The sequence below is a fragment of the Kogia breviceps genome, chromosome 15, assembly GCF_026419965.1.
Source record: "Kogia breviceps isolate mKogBre1 chromosome 15, mKogBre1 haplotype 1, whole genome shotgun sequence".
Classification (NCBI taxonomy): Eukaryota; Metazoa; Chordata; class Mammalia; order Artiodactyla; family Physeteridae; genus Kogia; species Kogia breviceps.
In genome coordinates this window covers 78,186,128-78,204,242 of record NC_081324.1, presented here as the reverse complement: position 1 = coordinate 78,204,242, position 18,115 = coordinate 78,186,128, and the positions used below count along the sequence as shown (strand labels likewise).

General features: G+C 43.6%; 1 protein-coding gene across 3 annotated transcripts in view; it reads right to left on the bottom strand.

The window, feature by feature from the left end:
• The window catches only part of FBXW8 (F-box and WD repeat domain containing 8), a 114,841-nt gene that overhangs the window by 60,524 nt on the left and 36,202 nt on the right, over nucleotides 1-18,115 (bottom strand). For all 3 annotated transcript variants that reach the window (XM_067016026.1, XM_067016025.1, XM_059040357.2), the window contains exon 5: nucleotides 9,004-9,161. In XM_067016026.1, coding sequence (XP_066872127.1) covers nucleotides 9,004-9,161 — 158 coding nt within the window. The remainder of the gene's footprint in view (nucleotides 1-9,003; nucleotides 9,162-18,115) is intronic.

Below are 18,115 nucleotides of genomic sequence, written 5' to 3'. Positions count from 1 at the left end.
ATAGCCGATTCACTTTGTTATACAGCAGAAACTAAAACATTGTAAAGTGATTATACTCCAGTAAAGATGTTAAAAAAAAATCAGCGTTCAATATACACTATGGAATATTAGCCATAAAAAGGAACGAAAATGAGTTATTTTTAGTGAGGTGGATGGGCCTAGAGTCTGTCATACAGAGTGAAATAAGTCAGGAAGAGAAAAACAAGTACTGTATGCTAATGCATATATATGGAATCTAGAAAACTGGTATTGATGAACCTAGTGGTAGGGCAGGAATAAAGATGCAGACGTTGTGAATGGACTTGAGGATACAGTCGGGGAAGGGGAGGCTGGGACACAGTGAGAGAGTAGCACTGACATATATACACTACCAAATGTAAAACAAGTAGCTAGTGGGAAGCTGCTGCATAGCAGAGGTAGATCAGCTCGGTGCTTTGTGATGACCTAGAGGGGTGGGATAGGGAGGATCAAAAGGGAGGGATATGGGGATATATGTATGCATACAGCTGATTCACTTTCTTGTACAGCAGAAACTGACACAACATTGTAAAGCGATTATACTCCAATAAAGATGTATTTGGGCTTCCCTGGTGGCACAGTGGTTGAGAGTCCGTCCGCCTGCCGATGCAGGAGACGCAGGTTCGTGCCCCGGTCCGGGAAGATCCCACATGCCATGGAGTGGCTGGGGCCGTAAGCCATGGCTACTGGGCCTGCGCGTCCGGAGCCTGTGCTCCGCAACGGGAGAGGCCACAACAGTGACAGGCCTGCGTACCGCAAAAAAAAAAAAATTATATATATATATATATATATATATATATATATATATATATATATATATATATATAAAGATGTATTTAAAAAAAAAAAATCAGTGTTCAGTAAAACCACCCCCCAATTAACCAAAGGATTAACACCAAAACTTGTATCATAAATGCAATGTGCCAGTGTTTTCTGCATGATAAAACTATTTCAAATTATTTTCACTAGTAACTTCAAAATTTTGCAGTTATCCTAGAAATTGATCATCTGCTAATGTGTGCCTAAAGCATGAGAACTTCCCTCTCCAGCGTTTCTTAAATTTGAGAGCTTGCAGACCTCTAAGAATTCATCTATGAATCAGTCAGTGTGAGAAACAAAGCATTACAAGGCACACAGGTGATCCCTTGGTGCCAACAGCCTGTGACTACAAAATGCAAATTCAAATAATGAGATCTCACAGTATGGTTTAGTTACAAGGTCAAAAGAGCCAGATTCCTTTTTAAAATTACCATAAAAATACACAGACTTTGAAAAATTTCCTAGAGATCTCACAACTCTCACCCACGATTTTATCTGTGGAATGCTACTTAAGGAACACTGAACTATTATTTAGTCACAATGCATATTCAGTCCAAAGCACATATAAGCAAGTGTAAAACAAATATAACTTCAAACTCCCCTCACTGAAGAATAGAAAAACTTAAAAAAAGCATTTTTATTCAGCAACTTCCTCCATCACATAAACATAGTCTCTATGGCTTGTCTACGAAACAAAATCTAACACCCTAGACCATTCCAGGTGGCAGTCAACTTTGAAGTTCAATGCCCTAAGAAATACCTCCTCAGTACTGAAAGAACCACCTCAGTTCAAAACTCTGCATTTCAATTTTTAAATCCACTCTGAATATCTTTAAAATGTGAGCACTCTTACTGTTAAGAAAAAAGGACTCCATCTGGTATTTTTTTGGTTTTTATCAGAAAGTTGTTTCATATTGTTTTATCCACCGAGTGTCTGAATAAGACTCCTAAGACCTAAGGGTAGGCAAAGGTTTCAGGCAAGAATTACTTATTGAGACTTTTAAGAGAAAAATGACCAGAAAAGGCAGGCCTTGAAAAAACACAAAATTCTCCACAATCCACAGTCAGGTATCCTAGCCATCTCCCAAGCAATGCATTATCAGTATGTTAATAATCCACTTCTGAAACACCTGGGGAGAGGAGGAGATTGAATATTACATTCAAAGGTTATGTTATTAAATTGAAATGTCACCATCAACATACAAATGAGAGACATAAACAAAACTACTGAGGAACTGATTTTTTATTAAACATAAAATTACAAATAAAACTTTAGAAGCACCTAGTCTCTGTAGCCGTCTAAAATATGGTCCTACTGTTCACTGCCAAGAAGAAGCTTGGAGAGAGCCACTCCCATCCATTGTGTGCACGACGGCAAATGAGAAGCCGTAGTCACTTCGGCCCAGGTCGGGCACAGCCCTGGACAACGGAGCGTGCGTGTATTCAGACAACTGCACTAGGAGCGCTGCAGGAGCGGATAAGCCACTTCGCCTTGCTTGACGGCACCACAGAAAGACGACTGCCGGCTGTCCTATCTAGGCTTCCACATGCTAATGTGCACTGGGTCTTCTCTCTCCTCTCCCCACTGAGGGGGACAAATGAGAACTTCTTTGCACCTAAGAAGTGTGTAGTCTCATTTCTCACCAAAGAGTGAGTTTTCGTGACAAACTCTGAACGGGGAGCGGATTCGCGTATGCTGCCGTTCCCCAGTGCTGTGGCTCGAGGCCAAAGGCAGGCAAGCGTGCAGCAGATGGAGTCCTGGCAAGGTCTGCACTGTCCCTGCATTAGTAGCATCTGCTCATTACTCAGAACCTTCGCCTGCTTTATCTAATGCTCCAGGAAAAGCATTTTCATTTGATTCATTTCGGTACGGTACCGCGCAACACAATTAGTGGTAAAATCAAACTGGAGGACGGCCAGTGCTGACAATCGGAAACAAGGCAGAAGAAATATGAGGCCAGTGGGTTGGAATTCAAAAAATCGCAACTGTGGATCATCTTGCCAAATCTCAACACCCCAGGTGGGTGGTACAGTGTTCCTGCAGGGCCAGGAGGCTAAAAAGGACACGGGGATGACTAACTTTTTCCCAAAGCAGTTTCCATCTCCCCCTCTGGACCTGACTCCTTCTGCGGAGAATATGGGTACAGACAGACCATCAAGGGGGTCCCAATGGCTACAGAGCTTCCCTTTGGCACAAACAGGGAGCTGAAGTGCACTGACTCATTATCTTATTCTTCTTTTCTGTGGGGCACACTCATGAATTTCAGACCTCATGGGGTGAATTTCCTTTGTGCTGTGGCACTGCCTAAGAAGCGCATGTTCCCTGCTCCTAGAAAGAAGCAATACAAAATGTGTGTTTGATTATGTCAACCTGTCTCTGCCCAGAAGTAGTTACTCAGGAGTATGTTGGTACAAATACCACAGTGACAATCTGTTAAACTGAAGTAAGACCAAAGACAATGCTACCTGAGGTCTGGGGTGAGGCTGGAGGGGGGAAATGAGAAGCTGTTGCTTATCTCAGAAAGTAATTCCCATCAGACTGGTAAAACAAGCTGAGTGAGAGGAGCAAGGAAACACAAGAGCTTTTATCAAAGAAACAATCCTAATAGCAAAAGGAATTCAAGACAAAGCGAAGTACTATAGATTTTACCCACAGAAGGGTAAAATGAAACCCAAAATAAGACAGACAAACGTGATGATGTAAGTGTAAACAACTAGACAGATCAACTGAACAGAATGTAACATCCAGAAACAGACCCAAATACTAAAAGAGTTTCATATGCAAAAACTTGTAAAGGCAGCACCTCAAACCAGTGATGTAGGGATGGGCTTTCTAATAAGAGATGCTGGAAGGATATAATCAGATTCATATTCTATTCTAGAATGAACTCTATACTGGTCAAGATTCAAATATAAAGATAAGCCATAACACTATCATCCAAAAGAACACAAATAACAAATGTTGGCGAGGATGTAGAGAAAAGGGAACCCTCGTACACTGCTGGTGGGAATGTAAATTGGTGTAGCCACTGTGGAAAACAGTATGGAGGTTCCTCAAAAAAACTAAAAATGTAACTACCATATGACTAAGCAATTCCACTCCTGGGTATATATTTGAAAAAAGTGAAAACATTAATTTGAAAAGATACATGCACCCCAATCTTCCTAGCAGCATTATCTACAATAGCCAAGATATGGAAGCAACCTAATTGTCCATCAACAGATGAATGGGTAAAGAAGATGTGGTGTGTATACACACACACACACACACACACACACACACACACACACACACACACACTGGAATACTTCTCAGCCATAAAAAAGAATGGAATTTTGCCATTTGCAACAACATGGATGGACTTAGAGGGCATTATGCTAAGTGAAATAAGTCAGACAGAGAAAGACAGATACTGTATGATCTCACTTATATGTGGAATCTTAAAAATAAAACAAACTAACAAATATAACAAAAAAGAAACAGACTCACAGATACAGAGAATAAACTAGAGGTTACTATTGGGAGAGGGAAAGGGGGAGGGACAGATGGGGCAAGATGGGGTAGGGGTTTAAGAGGTACAAACTACTATGTATAAAATAAGCTACCAGGATATATTGTACAGCACAGGGAATATAGTCAATACTTTATAATAACTATAAATGGAGTACAACCTTTAAAAATTGTGAATCACTATGCTGTACACCTGAAATTTATATAGTATCATCTCAATAAAAAAAATTTTTTTTAAAGCCCTAACAGTAACAGAAGAAAAAAGAATTATAAGTATCAGGTACACATGTGAAAAAATGCAACCTCTCTCACACTAAGAGAAATGTAAGTTGAAACATTTGGATACCATTTCTTATCTATCAAAGTGACAAATACTGAACAGTCTGAAACATACTTTGCTGAGAAAATGGGCACAACTTCATACCCTGCTGGTTCCAGTGCAAAATAATATAAAGCTCATTCGCATCCACCTTTTTGTGTGTGTGTGTGTGTGTGTGTGTGGTACGCGGGCCTCTCACTGTTGTGGCCTCTCTCGTCGAGGAGCACAGGTTCCGGACACGCAGGCTCAGCGGCCATGGCCCACGGGCCCAGCCGTTCCGCGGCACGTGGGATCCTCCCGGACCGGGGCACGAAGCTGTGTCCCGTGCATCGGCAGAAAGACTCCCAACCACTGCGCCGCCAGGGAAGCCCTCGCATCCACCTTTTGAACCAGACATTTTTGTAGGAAATAATCCTTCCTGCATTCACATGAAATATCATATGTACAAGGCTTTTCACTACCACACTGTAATAGCAAAAGTGAAACACAAATGCTCCTCAATAAAGGACTGTGTAAATAAACCACAGTGCTTGTACACAATGGAATACCATGAAAAAGGAGCGTCTTCTCCATACACTGACAGGGACAACATTTCAAGCTATGTCATTAACAAGATGTAAGCATTCCCAGGTTTATTACAGTATTATTTACAATAGCCAAGATATGGATACAAGCCAAATGCCGATGAATGGATAAAAAAGACGTGGTATACACACACAACAAAATATTATTCAGCCATGAGAAAGAAGGAAATTCTGCCATTTTCAAAAACGTGGATGGACTTTGAGCATATTATGCTAAGTGAGATAAGTCAGACAGAGAAAGACAAGACTGTATGGTATCACCTACATGTGAAATCTAAAAAAGTCATAACTGTTTTAAGAAACGGAGTAAAACGGTGGTTACCAGGGGTTGGGGGGGTAGGCGGGATAAGATTGATGGTGTTTAAAGGTACAAACTTGTAACAAGTGGTGAATAAACCACAGGGTTCTAATGTATAGTATAATGAATACAGATAACACTATTGCACTGTAATTATGTAATGTGATAAATATCACTACAATGGCAGTCATATTACAGTATATAAATGTATCAAAGTAACACACTGTACACCTTAAACTTACACAATGTTACATGTCAAATTTATCCAATTTTTAAAAAGGTACGGGGCTTCCCAGGTGGCGCAGTGGTTGAGAGTCCGCCTGCCGATGCAGGGGACACGGGTTCGTGCCCCAGTCCAGGAGGATCCCACATGCTGCAGAGCGGCTGGGCCCGTGAGCCATGGCCGCTGGGCCTGTGCTCCGCAACGGGAGACGCCACATCAGTGAGAGGCCCACGTACCGCAAAAAAAAAAAAAAAAAAAAGATACACCATTAAGTGAAAAAAACCAAGTTATGGAATGATATAAAGTAGTATGCTATCTTTTGTTTAAAAAAGGTGGGGAGGGACTTCCCTGGTGGCACAGTGGTTAAGAATCCTCCTGCCAATGCAGGGGACACAGGTTCATTCCCTGGCCCAGGAAGATCCCACATGCTGTGGAGCAACTAAGCCCATGCGCCGCAACTACTGAAACCTGTGCCGCAACTACTGAAACCCGCGCCCCTAGAGCCTGTGCTGTGCAACAAGAGAAGCCACTGCAATGACAAGCCCACACACCACAACGAAGAGTAGCCCCCAGTCACCAAAACTAGAGAAAGCCCACGCGCAGCAACAATGACACAACGCGGCGAAAAAAAATAAAAGGGTGGGGGGAGAATGTGAATAGATACTAATACTTACTTGTATTTACAATAAACAAATACTGGAAGGATAGAAAACAAACTAAAAAATATGATTGCTTTAGAATGGAGTGGACAAAAATGGGTAGAAGCAAGACTTCGCAATGCATAACTTTATATATTAGCTTGACCTTACACCCCTTAAAATGTATTACTTAGTCAAATGCATTAAATTACAAAATAAAACCCACTCATTTATGGATTAAAAAATTAAAATCACATATACACATACACCCATAACTACTGTCTAGAAAAATAAACCATAAACAAAGTCCATTGACGAATAAGTGACAAATTGAAAAACTATTTAAAATCAACAAGGGTTATTTCCTTAGCCCTTTATTTTCAACCGCAGAAGGTAACAACCCAAAGAAAATGGGGAAACAATTTGCAGAGAAAGAAATACAGACACGTAAAAACACAATGAAAAGATGTTCATACATACTTATATAAAGAAAGGTAAACAAAAACAACACTGAAATACCATGTCCACCTATCAGACAAGCATGAGGAAGCAGTCATTCTCATATACTTTTAGTGAGACTATAAACTAGTGAAACCTTTTTGGAGGGCAATCTGGCAGCATTTATCAAAATGTAAAGCGTCTGTAGCCTCCAATCCGGTAATCACTGGTAATTTGCCCTGTGACTATACTTGCATAAGTCCATCACAATACTTGTTCAAGGATATTGTTTTGCAGCACTGCTTTTAATAACAACAACAACAAAAACCAATCCAAATGTGCATCGCTAAGGGCCCTAATAAATAAATTATAGTACAGCCACATAATGCAATACTACACAAGCTGAAAAAGAACAGGGTTTACCTATAAGTGTTAATATGGAAAGATCCCAAGATGTGTCATTAGGTGAAAAAGCAACATGCAGAAGAGTACACAGAGTGGGACATATGTGTGACACGTGAGAGGAACTAGAGTAGGGGAACAGGGCGGGACACTTCAACTTCTTTTTGTATACATTATCTTTTTGTGCTTTGTGTGAATATTAACTCAGAAATTTTTTTAAAACCAAGTATTTAAAATACATTATGACAATTATTTGCCAAGTATTTACTGAAAAAAGAAGTTTCCCTAGCCTACCTACAAGGTTTCCTAATATTTCTGTTCAACGCCAGGGATAAGGGTGGCGACTGCAGTTCTAACCAACAAGCTAAAACCAGCACCAGCTCACTCGCACGTCACCAAAAGCTGTGTTTTCAAGCTCACAAGATATGAGGTGTGAGGGTGCAAAAACAGGAGACGCACCTCTTTATAAGTGTCTCTGTGGAGTTATTACATAAACAGCACTACATCCCTGGCACGGCCTAGAAGACACAACCAAAGTTCTCGATTCGCTACTGATGAATGATTCAACCTCAAGGAAATAACTTAGTTGGCTTCTTTGGACCTCAGTTTCCCGATCTGAAGAAGAATATGTGTGTGTGGCAGGAAGAGGCTACTGGATGGTTCTAAAACTGTATATGATTCTAACTTAAAAGTATTACAACTTCTGCATAGTTGTTTGAAAAAAACCTCACTGATAACTCGGCACATAGGAATCACACTCAAGCTGCTCTTATGTTATCTATCCAGGGTGTTAAACATACATGAACTATGTATGACATACCCCAGAGACAGCTTAGCTGAATTTCTAGAGGCGGAAAGGAAAACCCATCAATGGTGCCCAACTAATGCCAAACCAAAATAACAGAGTTCATGTTGTTAAAGTAATAAAATGAAAATATTTACTATTTCAGCTCTAATTTTTATTTCTTAAATGGCATATGGATATAAAATTCCCCATTAGCTCCTTTACTACAGTTTTGTCCCTCTGAGCTACCTCTGAAGATCTGCAACCATGCCATGACAGGAATGCTAACATTCTACAATATCTTGTGATCCAACTTTCAGGCAAGTGGGGAGACAAAGCTTTTGGAGACTCAAACTTTACAACATAATGGAAGTTCGGAGCATGAGAGGTAGTATACAATATCACAGCCATTATTAGACTCTTCTTACCTAGTTCTGTAAATCCACGGTTGCCCACACACAAAAAGAATTCTGCTGGTCCCAGAGAGACAACCTATTACCATAAATTATCTCGTATGGTATGTAAGTGCCAGGAAAAGGTAGGCCCTGCTTTTATTTTTCTATTTCCATATTTGTCAATAGATTATCCATGTCTATCCTCTTTTCACTGTTCCCTTTGGATCAAGCAGAGACTAAAGGAAAAGTAGGCCAAGTATATTTAATACCAAGCAAGTTATTTGCTTAAGATGGCTTGGCCAGCCTTGTGTCTGGCTCTAAAACCCAGCCCTACAGTTCCAGTAGGAATTAAACACCAGTTTGAAAGGGCGCTGTGTTCCAATGCCTACTAATGCATTGAGGGTTACCGGCCAACTTCTTCACATAAAGGCAAGAATAAGGGGGTGTGTGTGTGAACGTGTGTGTGCCCACATGTATGTATGGAGGGATTATGGGTGGAGCCGGCCACAGCTGCTTAATTTTTGTCAAGCTTTTTTTTTTTCTCTTAACAGGGAGGAGGCTTGTGGTTACTTACCGTCCTCATAAGCCGCTACTGCCAGCGAGCTGTTTACTCTCACAAAGGAGACATATGGCTGCATTCCAGCCTCGTCCTCCTCGTAGTCCGATTCCAGGAAGGGGGCTGTGTAGTCCCAGGTGCGGGTGTCCCACACCCTCACGTCCCCTGATGTATATCTGGAAAAGAAGGACATGCTTGGTTCCAAATGGGGAGTGAAAAGCAGGGCCACCGTGGAGAGAATGGGGGAGCCTTAAAACGACAGCGGAGTCAGATCTGGCCAGTGTGGAGCCACTGCTGCAACACTGTTTACACGAGTCACTCCAGCAGAGGAAATGGCAACTCCGTAACAAAAAGGCCAAGAGCACGTTTCCTATTCTCATGACAATGGGGACAATTTCAAATGAGAATACTGTAATAAAAAATTGGGTAGCAAGATCTCCTTGCTTTTCCTTTTTCACTATTATAACCAATCTGCTACCTTAAGTCCTCCCAGTACAGGGATCACTAGCAGAAATGTGTAGAAGCCACACTATTTACACACAGACGCACACACACACGAAAGACAGAGAGGGAACTGCTAAGGACTAATGGTCTTACAGGCACAAGCTTTCTAATACTTCATCCATGCATCAGATTTGACTGATTAAAGTCCCTAAAGACTAATTGATTTGCTGAAACAATTAAATCTTGCCTTTAGCAGCCAGACGGTGCTGCCTTCTCATGAAAAGCTCTTGCCGGAATGTACGACAGTGCCCTGTTTTGCCCGCTTAGAGGACAGGAGCACCCACTCTCTCCGATTACTCCTGCCACTCCAGCAAATGCCTCACTCCATCAAAGCCAAGGCAGAGCCAGAAGCTGCTCAGACACCAGGCCCCGACGATAATGGAATGGCCACAGGATGAGGTGGTGCGCTGGCTGCCACTGCGGTGTCTGCGCTAAGTTCCTCACATCTGCTACAGGGGGGTTGATTCAACATGTAAAGCGACTGTGGGAAAGCACGTTAGAAACGGGGTACTGTATGTATTTCGATGCTCCTCTCACTTCACCCCAGCTTTCACCTCTCCCCTCCGGCCCTGTGTCCTCAAGTCCATTCTCTATGTCTACGTCTTTATTCCAGCCTCGCCACTAGGTTCATCAGTACCATTTTTTTTTTTTTTTGCGGTATGTGGGCCTCTCACCGCCGTGGCCTCTCCCGTCACAGAGCACAGGCTCTGGACATGCAGGCCCAGTAGCCATGGCTCACGGGCCCAGTTGCTCCGCGGCACGTGGTATCTTCCCGGACCGGGGCACAAACCCGCGTCCCCTGCATCGGCAGGCGGACTCCCAACCAATGCGCCACCAGGGAAGCTCCATTTTTTTTTTTTTAGATTCCATATATATGCGTTAGCGTACGGTATTTGTTTTTCTCTTTCTGACTTACTTCACTCTGCATGACAGACTCTAGGTCCATCCACCTCACTACAAATAACTCAATTTCGTTTCTTTTTATGGCTGAGTACAGGGAGATCAGGCTAGGTGCTTTGTGACGACCTAGAGGGAGGCTCAAGAGGGAGGGGATATGGGGATATATGTATGCATATGGCTGATTCACTTTGTTGTACAACAGAAACTAACATAGCATTGTGAAGCAATTATACTCCAATGAAGATTTTTTTTTTTAAAAAAGAAACGGGGTAAGAGTCTCATGACGAACGCACACAAACACAGAGACATGCAGACAACTGTATAGGTGTTCAGTCTTCCTGAGGCCAAGCCATAGTTCCTTCTTTGATCTCACATTACAAGTGTAGAATAGAACAAGACAACTCCAAGCTTTATTTAATTACTGAAGTCTATGACATGATGCATCTATGAAGTAGTTATAGATGAATTTCTCATGTGAGGTTTCTTAATAAAGAAACTGGGAATATTCTGATTCAGGAATGCTTCATTCACTAAATGTAGCAGTGTTTCCCTCAAATTATTAGTTGACAGCAAATACATACATTATGAATTCAAAGGCCATTCTGTCACACACATTCTCTAGGTTGGAGCACTGGACCCTCTCCCTGTAGGACAGTGCCTGGAGAGTGTATGCGTAGTATAAAGAGGCAAATAGGAGAGACGTGCTTTCTCAAACTGGACTGATGGGCCTCTGACCACTGATCCTCCAGTAAATAGAAATGCTCACTCCATGAGTGTCATTACACCTGGCAATGCACAGGCAAAGGCAGATACTGATATCGCCACGGCCAAAGCACAGCCGCCAGCTCCCAGACCCTCCAGGCAGCGCTCCAGATCACCTTCAGTGAGGAAGCCTCCATAAGAACACACACACTGTACTGCACCAAAACTACCAGGCTCACCCTGACACCCTAAAAATGACTCGAGCATTCCCTGCAATAAGGCCACATGCTTAGCAACAGAGACAGTCAACAGAGATAACATGGTTGAATTTCTAGGCTGTGTATGATTATTAGATTCTTAAGGTTAAATTCTATGTGAAAGGAACAAGCCAATTCAGAAAAGAAGGGTAAGAAGGATGGCAACATCTTTCAGAAATACAGAGAAGGTAAGTGAAAGACAGAGGGAACTCAGGAGATCAGAGGACTCAGGAACTCGGAGAGAAAGAAGTACACAAACCAGGAAAATGTATTTCCTTTCCATCAGTCTTGGTCACTCTGTTTCTTATGACCTGTATATGGGACCACACCAGCCGTCTTCACGTGGTCCTTTGAGGTGACCCCTTAGTGGGTACAGACAGGATTTGGGTGGCCTGAGCTCCACCATCCGCAAGCTCCCTTTACACAAGGAGTTCCGGGGTAAAGTAACAACAACCAAAGCAAAATTTGAAAAACTGCTGAACCACACAACCGTGAGCTATGAAATACAATCTGTCTCTCTCTTTTGGGGGAAGAGGAGAGACGCAGGGCAGAGGTCACACAGACAGGAGCATCTTTTAACATCTAAAAGGCTCCTGACCAGCCTTTTCTTCCATGAGGTTGTGCCCTTCCCACTGCAATTCCACCTAAAACGAAACGCGTGCTCTCCTCAGAAAGCCTCAGCCCACAGCCAGACTGGCCTGCCGCAAGCTCCTGACTGTCGGTGGCGGCGTCCATCCCAGGCCACTGGCACAAACCCGAGGGGCTCCTCAACCCCCCCTTGCCCGGCCACCCACACTGCCATACATGCGGTCAGCACGCCCTTCCTGCTCTTCTCGTTCCCAGGCTGCCACGGGCTCCCACTCCCGCATCAGCTCCCAGCCGCCCCACGGCAGCCTCCTCACTCCTGAGCCTCGCCCACCTGCAGCCAGCCCCGCTCCAGCCAAGCCCTCAAAAATACCTGACTGTGGGGATCTCTCTCCCTCGCCCTCCTGGACACTAGACCCCGAGCCCTATCATCTACCATGACAGCGGCCTAGACTTTCCTCTCGTGGCAACTGTGTGAGTACGTGTGTAGTCATGTGACTGTTCATCTCCCCCTACGAACCCACAAGCTTCTAAGGTCAGGGGTTGGGTCTTGCTCACTGATGTTGATCCAGTGACCAGAAGAGTAGAACTAGAATAGTACTTGACACCTAGGAAGCCCTCTGTAAATCCTGAGGCCACAACACCACACTGAATGAAGCTTTAACCACCGGCCAGGCACTGAGAACTCTCCATAAACTGGCCTCCACCCTTCTTCCAGCCTCATTTTCTCCCCTTCCTTAGCATGAGCTGGCCTCTAGCCAGGCCTGCCGTTCACTGGCTTCCACACCATAGGTGCCTCTGCACCTTGGCTCCACCTTTCTGGAGCCCCTTCCCTCCCCATGACCCGGCTGGGTGGGTCAACCTTGGCTACTCATTAGAGTCACCGGGGATGCTTTTAAAACTCCCAATACCCAAGGGCACACCAGATCAATGAAATCTGACTCTCTGGGGGTGGAACCAAACAACAGTGTTTCCCAACGTGCCACCAAGATTGAGAAGCACCTACCTCACTCAAGCCCACCGACGTCTCAAGGCCTAGCCCAGGCCCTCCTCCTCCATGAAGCCTCTCTGACTCAACTACCGTGCCCTTGGACCTGAAGAACGGCGTTCACTGCTACTTCCCACGTCTCCTCACCCGGACCGCGAAGTCCTCGTGAACGCCCTACCGCAATGCCACAGCCTCCATCACAGTGCCTTACGCACAGCTGAAAGAAGGGGGTCCCCAGCTAGTGTGAGTGGCATCTCCTTTTCTTTCTGCTGCCCACCTCCTAGTGCTAATGATCGGTGAGACACCCGGAACGCACGCATACAGATGCGTCAGACTCCTTGCATTTACTTCCAAACTGATTAAAACCTCTCTATAAAACACGGAATAAGCTAAATTATTTTGGTAAACATGAAATTTTCCATATATATCCGTTTAAATCAACTCCATTCTTCACGGCCAAAGAGCATGATAATAGCATAAATGCTGCAAAACAACTCACAAGGCAAAGATAAAAGATTCGGTGTCTCCTTTATGATGGGAAAAGAGAATAAATATCCTATTTGAGCAGGTACCACACGATGACTCAGCAAATGGCTCTAAAATCTAACACATGAAAGCAACCCCAGCAGTGCTGCTCGGACTGTGTTAACGAACTCGCGCTTAAGAAACAGACATTTTCATGAGGGTAAGACACTGGCTGGGGCAGAGGGACGTGGACCCACCTCTAAACGTGACCTAGAGGCGCATAACAGCATCGGCCAGGAGAAGCACGGACAGACACGAAAGGAAGGTAGGGGAAAGAGCCGATTTTTCTCCAGAGCTCCAGATGTCTTTATGGCTGCCTAATGACAATTACACTCAACCAATTAAGACACCACTATGACAGTTGCATTGTCAGTAAGCCTTTGGACCCCAATGTTGATGGCTCTCTAATTAGTGTCTGTGCAAAGTACAACTGCGACTAATATATTAGCTGATGTAAGAACACTAACGAAAAACTAAGGAAGAAAGAAGCCTTTTCCAAACGAGTAAGGACATCCCGGCCCACGGCTCGGGCCAGTGAAGCTGTATGCTTTTCCCAGTCTTTTTTAATGCTTGGCAACGTTGAGTTTACCTCCAAATAAATAGGTCAGAGGCCACAGCTGATTTTTTGTTGAAAGAATGGGAATACAGCCTCTTTCAAGCTCGGCACACCAGAGCAACTGCCAATTTAAAATGATTTACCACTGAAGAGCTTTCATTAACTAGTACATTTCCAATAAGCAGACTACTTATTTGGACTGGGAGACCTGAAGAAAATGGAAGAAATGCTGTACAGCTGCAAACAACCTTGAATCTTCCTCCTCGCCTAAGGAGCCAAGCAGGTGGGAGCTGTGGGGGGATGGTTCCATTCTGCTTCCAGCTGCCAGTGATTTGCTAAAAAAATTTTTTTCAAGGCTCTTCACAACCTGGGGCACTGTTTTGATTTAAGGATCTGGAAGTCAGGTTAAGTGACTTACCCAAGGTCACAAGAAACATTTTAGCGGCACAGCTGGGGTCAAACCGGGTCCCCAGGCTTTTCTCTAACTGCTGCTTTAGTCAACAAGTCACTCTGCCTCCTCCGACGAGTGTCTGTAAACACATATGGCTTTTAAGAACCATCCCGATTTAAGTGCAATACAAGGAATTTACTGTTTCCAATACTGTGACTCAGGCTTGTGGGACATAGCGCCTGATCCTCACTCATCAATTCTACCACTACAGCTCAACTGGAAGGCAAGAAGCCAACAACAAAAAAGCTCAGTATGCTGGCAAGGGGCGCGGGACTGGGCAGATGCAAAGGTGCCGCCTACACATGCTTCACAGGTGATGTGGGAGCACATGTGGGATGGCTGGTAAAACTTCACCCTCTACAGGACCATACTCATACAGCCACCCCCAAAGTCACACGTCTATTCTGATCAAGTTCGCACAGCAGACAAAAGGAGCCTTGTTATGAGGCCTCAGGCCAGGAACAGCAAATGGTTCCATTTGCGTGTCAAAGCCAATAAATCAGTAGTGGCTGCCTACAGCCCTGTGTTGAGAAGGATTCTGAAGCTGTCTTCCATCCAACTCACCAGAAAAATAAACGCTGTAAGGGATCTTTCAGGCCCACCTTGGTTTGGGAGTGAGGAGCCACAGAATCTATGCAAGTTACTTGCATCCTCACTCCATACAGAACTCTGCCTGGGGACCTCCCTGGTGGCACAGTGGTCAAGACTCCACGCTCCCAACGCAGGGGGCCCGGGTTCGATCCCTGGTTGGGGAACTAGGTGCCGAATGCCACAGCTAAAGGAGCCTGCGCGCCGCAACTAAGACCTGGTGCAGCCAAATAAATAAATAAACACTGCCTGGCCAACTCCCAGTCATCCCTTCCAGACTCAACGGCGAAGTCACTTCTCAGGAGAAACCCTGCCTGACTTGGAGCCTCTGCACCAGGTGCCTCTCCCCAGTCAGTGTGTTACGGTGCCCACTCCTCCCCTACCCTAACCTCTCTCACACTGTCCTGCAACCACCTGTAACTGTATCCCTTTGGCCTATGAGCAAGGGATGTGTACCCCTCCCCTCAGCAAGGAATGTGTCTGCAGTATTCATCTGTGCTTAGTACATACTGAATGAACGATTCTGACTTAAACTCAGAAGATGGAAGTGGTTTAAAGCCTACAAAGCAATTAGGCAGAGGCCCCTACAAGTGCAGTGCCCACATTTCAAGAAACGTTTATGCCCTTAACATGCAGAGGTTTTAGGAGCTAGTCACACATACTCCATACTTTCTTTAGTAATACCAAAGATTACAAATCAATGAAAGCAAGAGTATTTACTGTTTTCTATGAAACATGACTGTGTTGTATTATGCAATTAACAAAATGAACTCAATCCCACGGTGCAGTCTTTCTGTGGAAATGCACCACTACAAACATCAAGTGCAGCTTAAGATGCATCAATTGAAAAATAATGAACATCTTAATGGACCTTACGAGATCCATGCACTACACACTTAAAACTGTTTTCCATACATCTTGGTTAATCACAATCAATAGAGTCAGAGTCAATGATGATTATGCAGAGCTACTGTAGCTGTGGCCCTTCCCATTATTCCTTGGAGAACCAGAGATGGATAAATGCAGTCATGAGTTCACCAGTATTTATTAAGGATATTCTGGAGCTCCTTCATTAAGGATAATAATAAATGTAAAGCTCTCCTCTGGTCTCTTATCAATATCTTACCTCAGACTTATTTACCAGAAAAGCATGTACACCTCACAGCAGAAAATAAATAAATAAAAGTATTTATAAAAAGAGGTCCCTAACGGGTAATGATCGAATTCCTTATGGGAAACAATCCAATATCATAATAAGCAGCAGCACAAAATCTATATAACGCAAGGTTGAAAGGAACTGCCAAGAGAAAAAGTTTTTTAAAAAGGAGAAAGACAGAAAGCAAGTCCTTAGTAAGTATAAATATCAGGTGACATTTATCTAATGCAATTTTTATCACCTATCTGTATTTACAAAGCATCTGTTATCATCTCAAGAGCCTCAAAGTAATCCTAGGGATTATCCATTTTTATACATTCACATGAAGCCAGCAGAGTATTATAAACACCATCCTTGAGGTCCTCAGCTCCTGAATAGCAAGTGTTGTAAAAGTCAGGGCAAATACACACTATTTCAGATCAAAGCCATATTTTGGCATGGTACATGGTCAATACAAAGGTACATTTTTAATTACTGGGAAAAGTGGAGAAAAATGGCTAAAAGCAAGATATTTCAAGTTACCTTAGACACGTGCCTATGTCTGAACTATTATTTTCCAATAGTTCTTAATTATAAACAATGATAACATTCCAATAAAGTGTCAATAGGCAAAGTGAACCAACCAGAGATTCAGACACCAAATTTTACATATATAAACTGGAAGCTCAAAATGTTGCTTCATGTCTACGTAAGACTAGCAACCCTCTAGACTGTCCAGGTTGTGACAGACAGAGCTCTAGTAAGGATAAAAGCCAGAACGACAGCCAGAGGTCACTTGGCTGCTAGAGTCGTGTGGGCGGTTTTGCTTGGTGTCACTTGCCTCAGAGGGAATGGAGACGGAGGAAATGCAGGAGACCAAACAGGACAACCGAGTACTTTTCAGGGAAAGAAGACACCTAGCACTTGGTGACATCAGACGATCCAGTTTTCCCTCCAGTCACACTTGACAAGAAGAAACGTGGACACACAGTCACTGTTCCTTCCAGTCAAGGCAAGAGTTGCACCCTAAAAAAGCACATCACCACAGTAGAAAACGGAAGGAGAGGCATTTAGGAGTGTTGAGAAAAACCTTGACACAAAGAGGGGGCTTGATGTTTTTTAAAACCAAAACGGGGGCGGGGGGAGGGGAATGGTCCTCTAATGTGAATAGTGTGCTTTCTTATGCAAACTGAAATGCTTCAGACTTACGAATCTTAAGTAACAGTGAGGAGGGACTTTATTGCAAAACACCACCATACTCCTGGGCATCTGATAAAAGCTTCTCCAGAGCTAATAGCTTAATGGTTAGCAGAGCTGGCACAAGGCTCCCAGTGAGCCCCCCGCTTGACTTTCTCCCGCAAGTTTTACCCGAGATGCTCTCCTTCACTAGATGGCAGTAAAGCTAATATATTCCTGGCAAATTATACCCAGACCTACATCTCAGGTTATAATGTGACCCTTCTGAACTCATGATGTCATCTGTTTTCAACACCCTTAACTCCCAGAGTGCAACTGTGGAGAAAGAGGACAGTCTAGGCCTCACAAAACAGGACGGGGATGCCATCAGAGCCTTCATGCCTTCTAGTCTTTTCCCTCAATGATAAACGTATAATTTGATAAACGTATAATTTGAGAGACATTCTCAACTTCTCGGAGCTCTCACAACAAACAAAAACAAAGAAACAAACACCATGCTTCCTAATCACTTATTATCAACCAACTTTCTAGATAACATCTCTTCTTCTAAATCCAAGGAAGGCACACACTAAACCTCACTGCATTTCAGGAACGCCAAGAGATTACAAAGAAAACAAAGGCTGAGCTCTTGAGAGAAAGAGACAGGTGGCTTATAGCAGAGATTGGTGGCTTCTCAGCACAAATTATTCTCAGGTTAAAGAAATGGGAAATTTTAGCCAGAAAAAAAACAAAGGTTGTATTT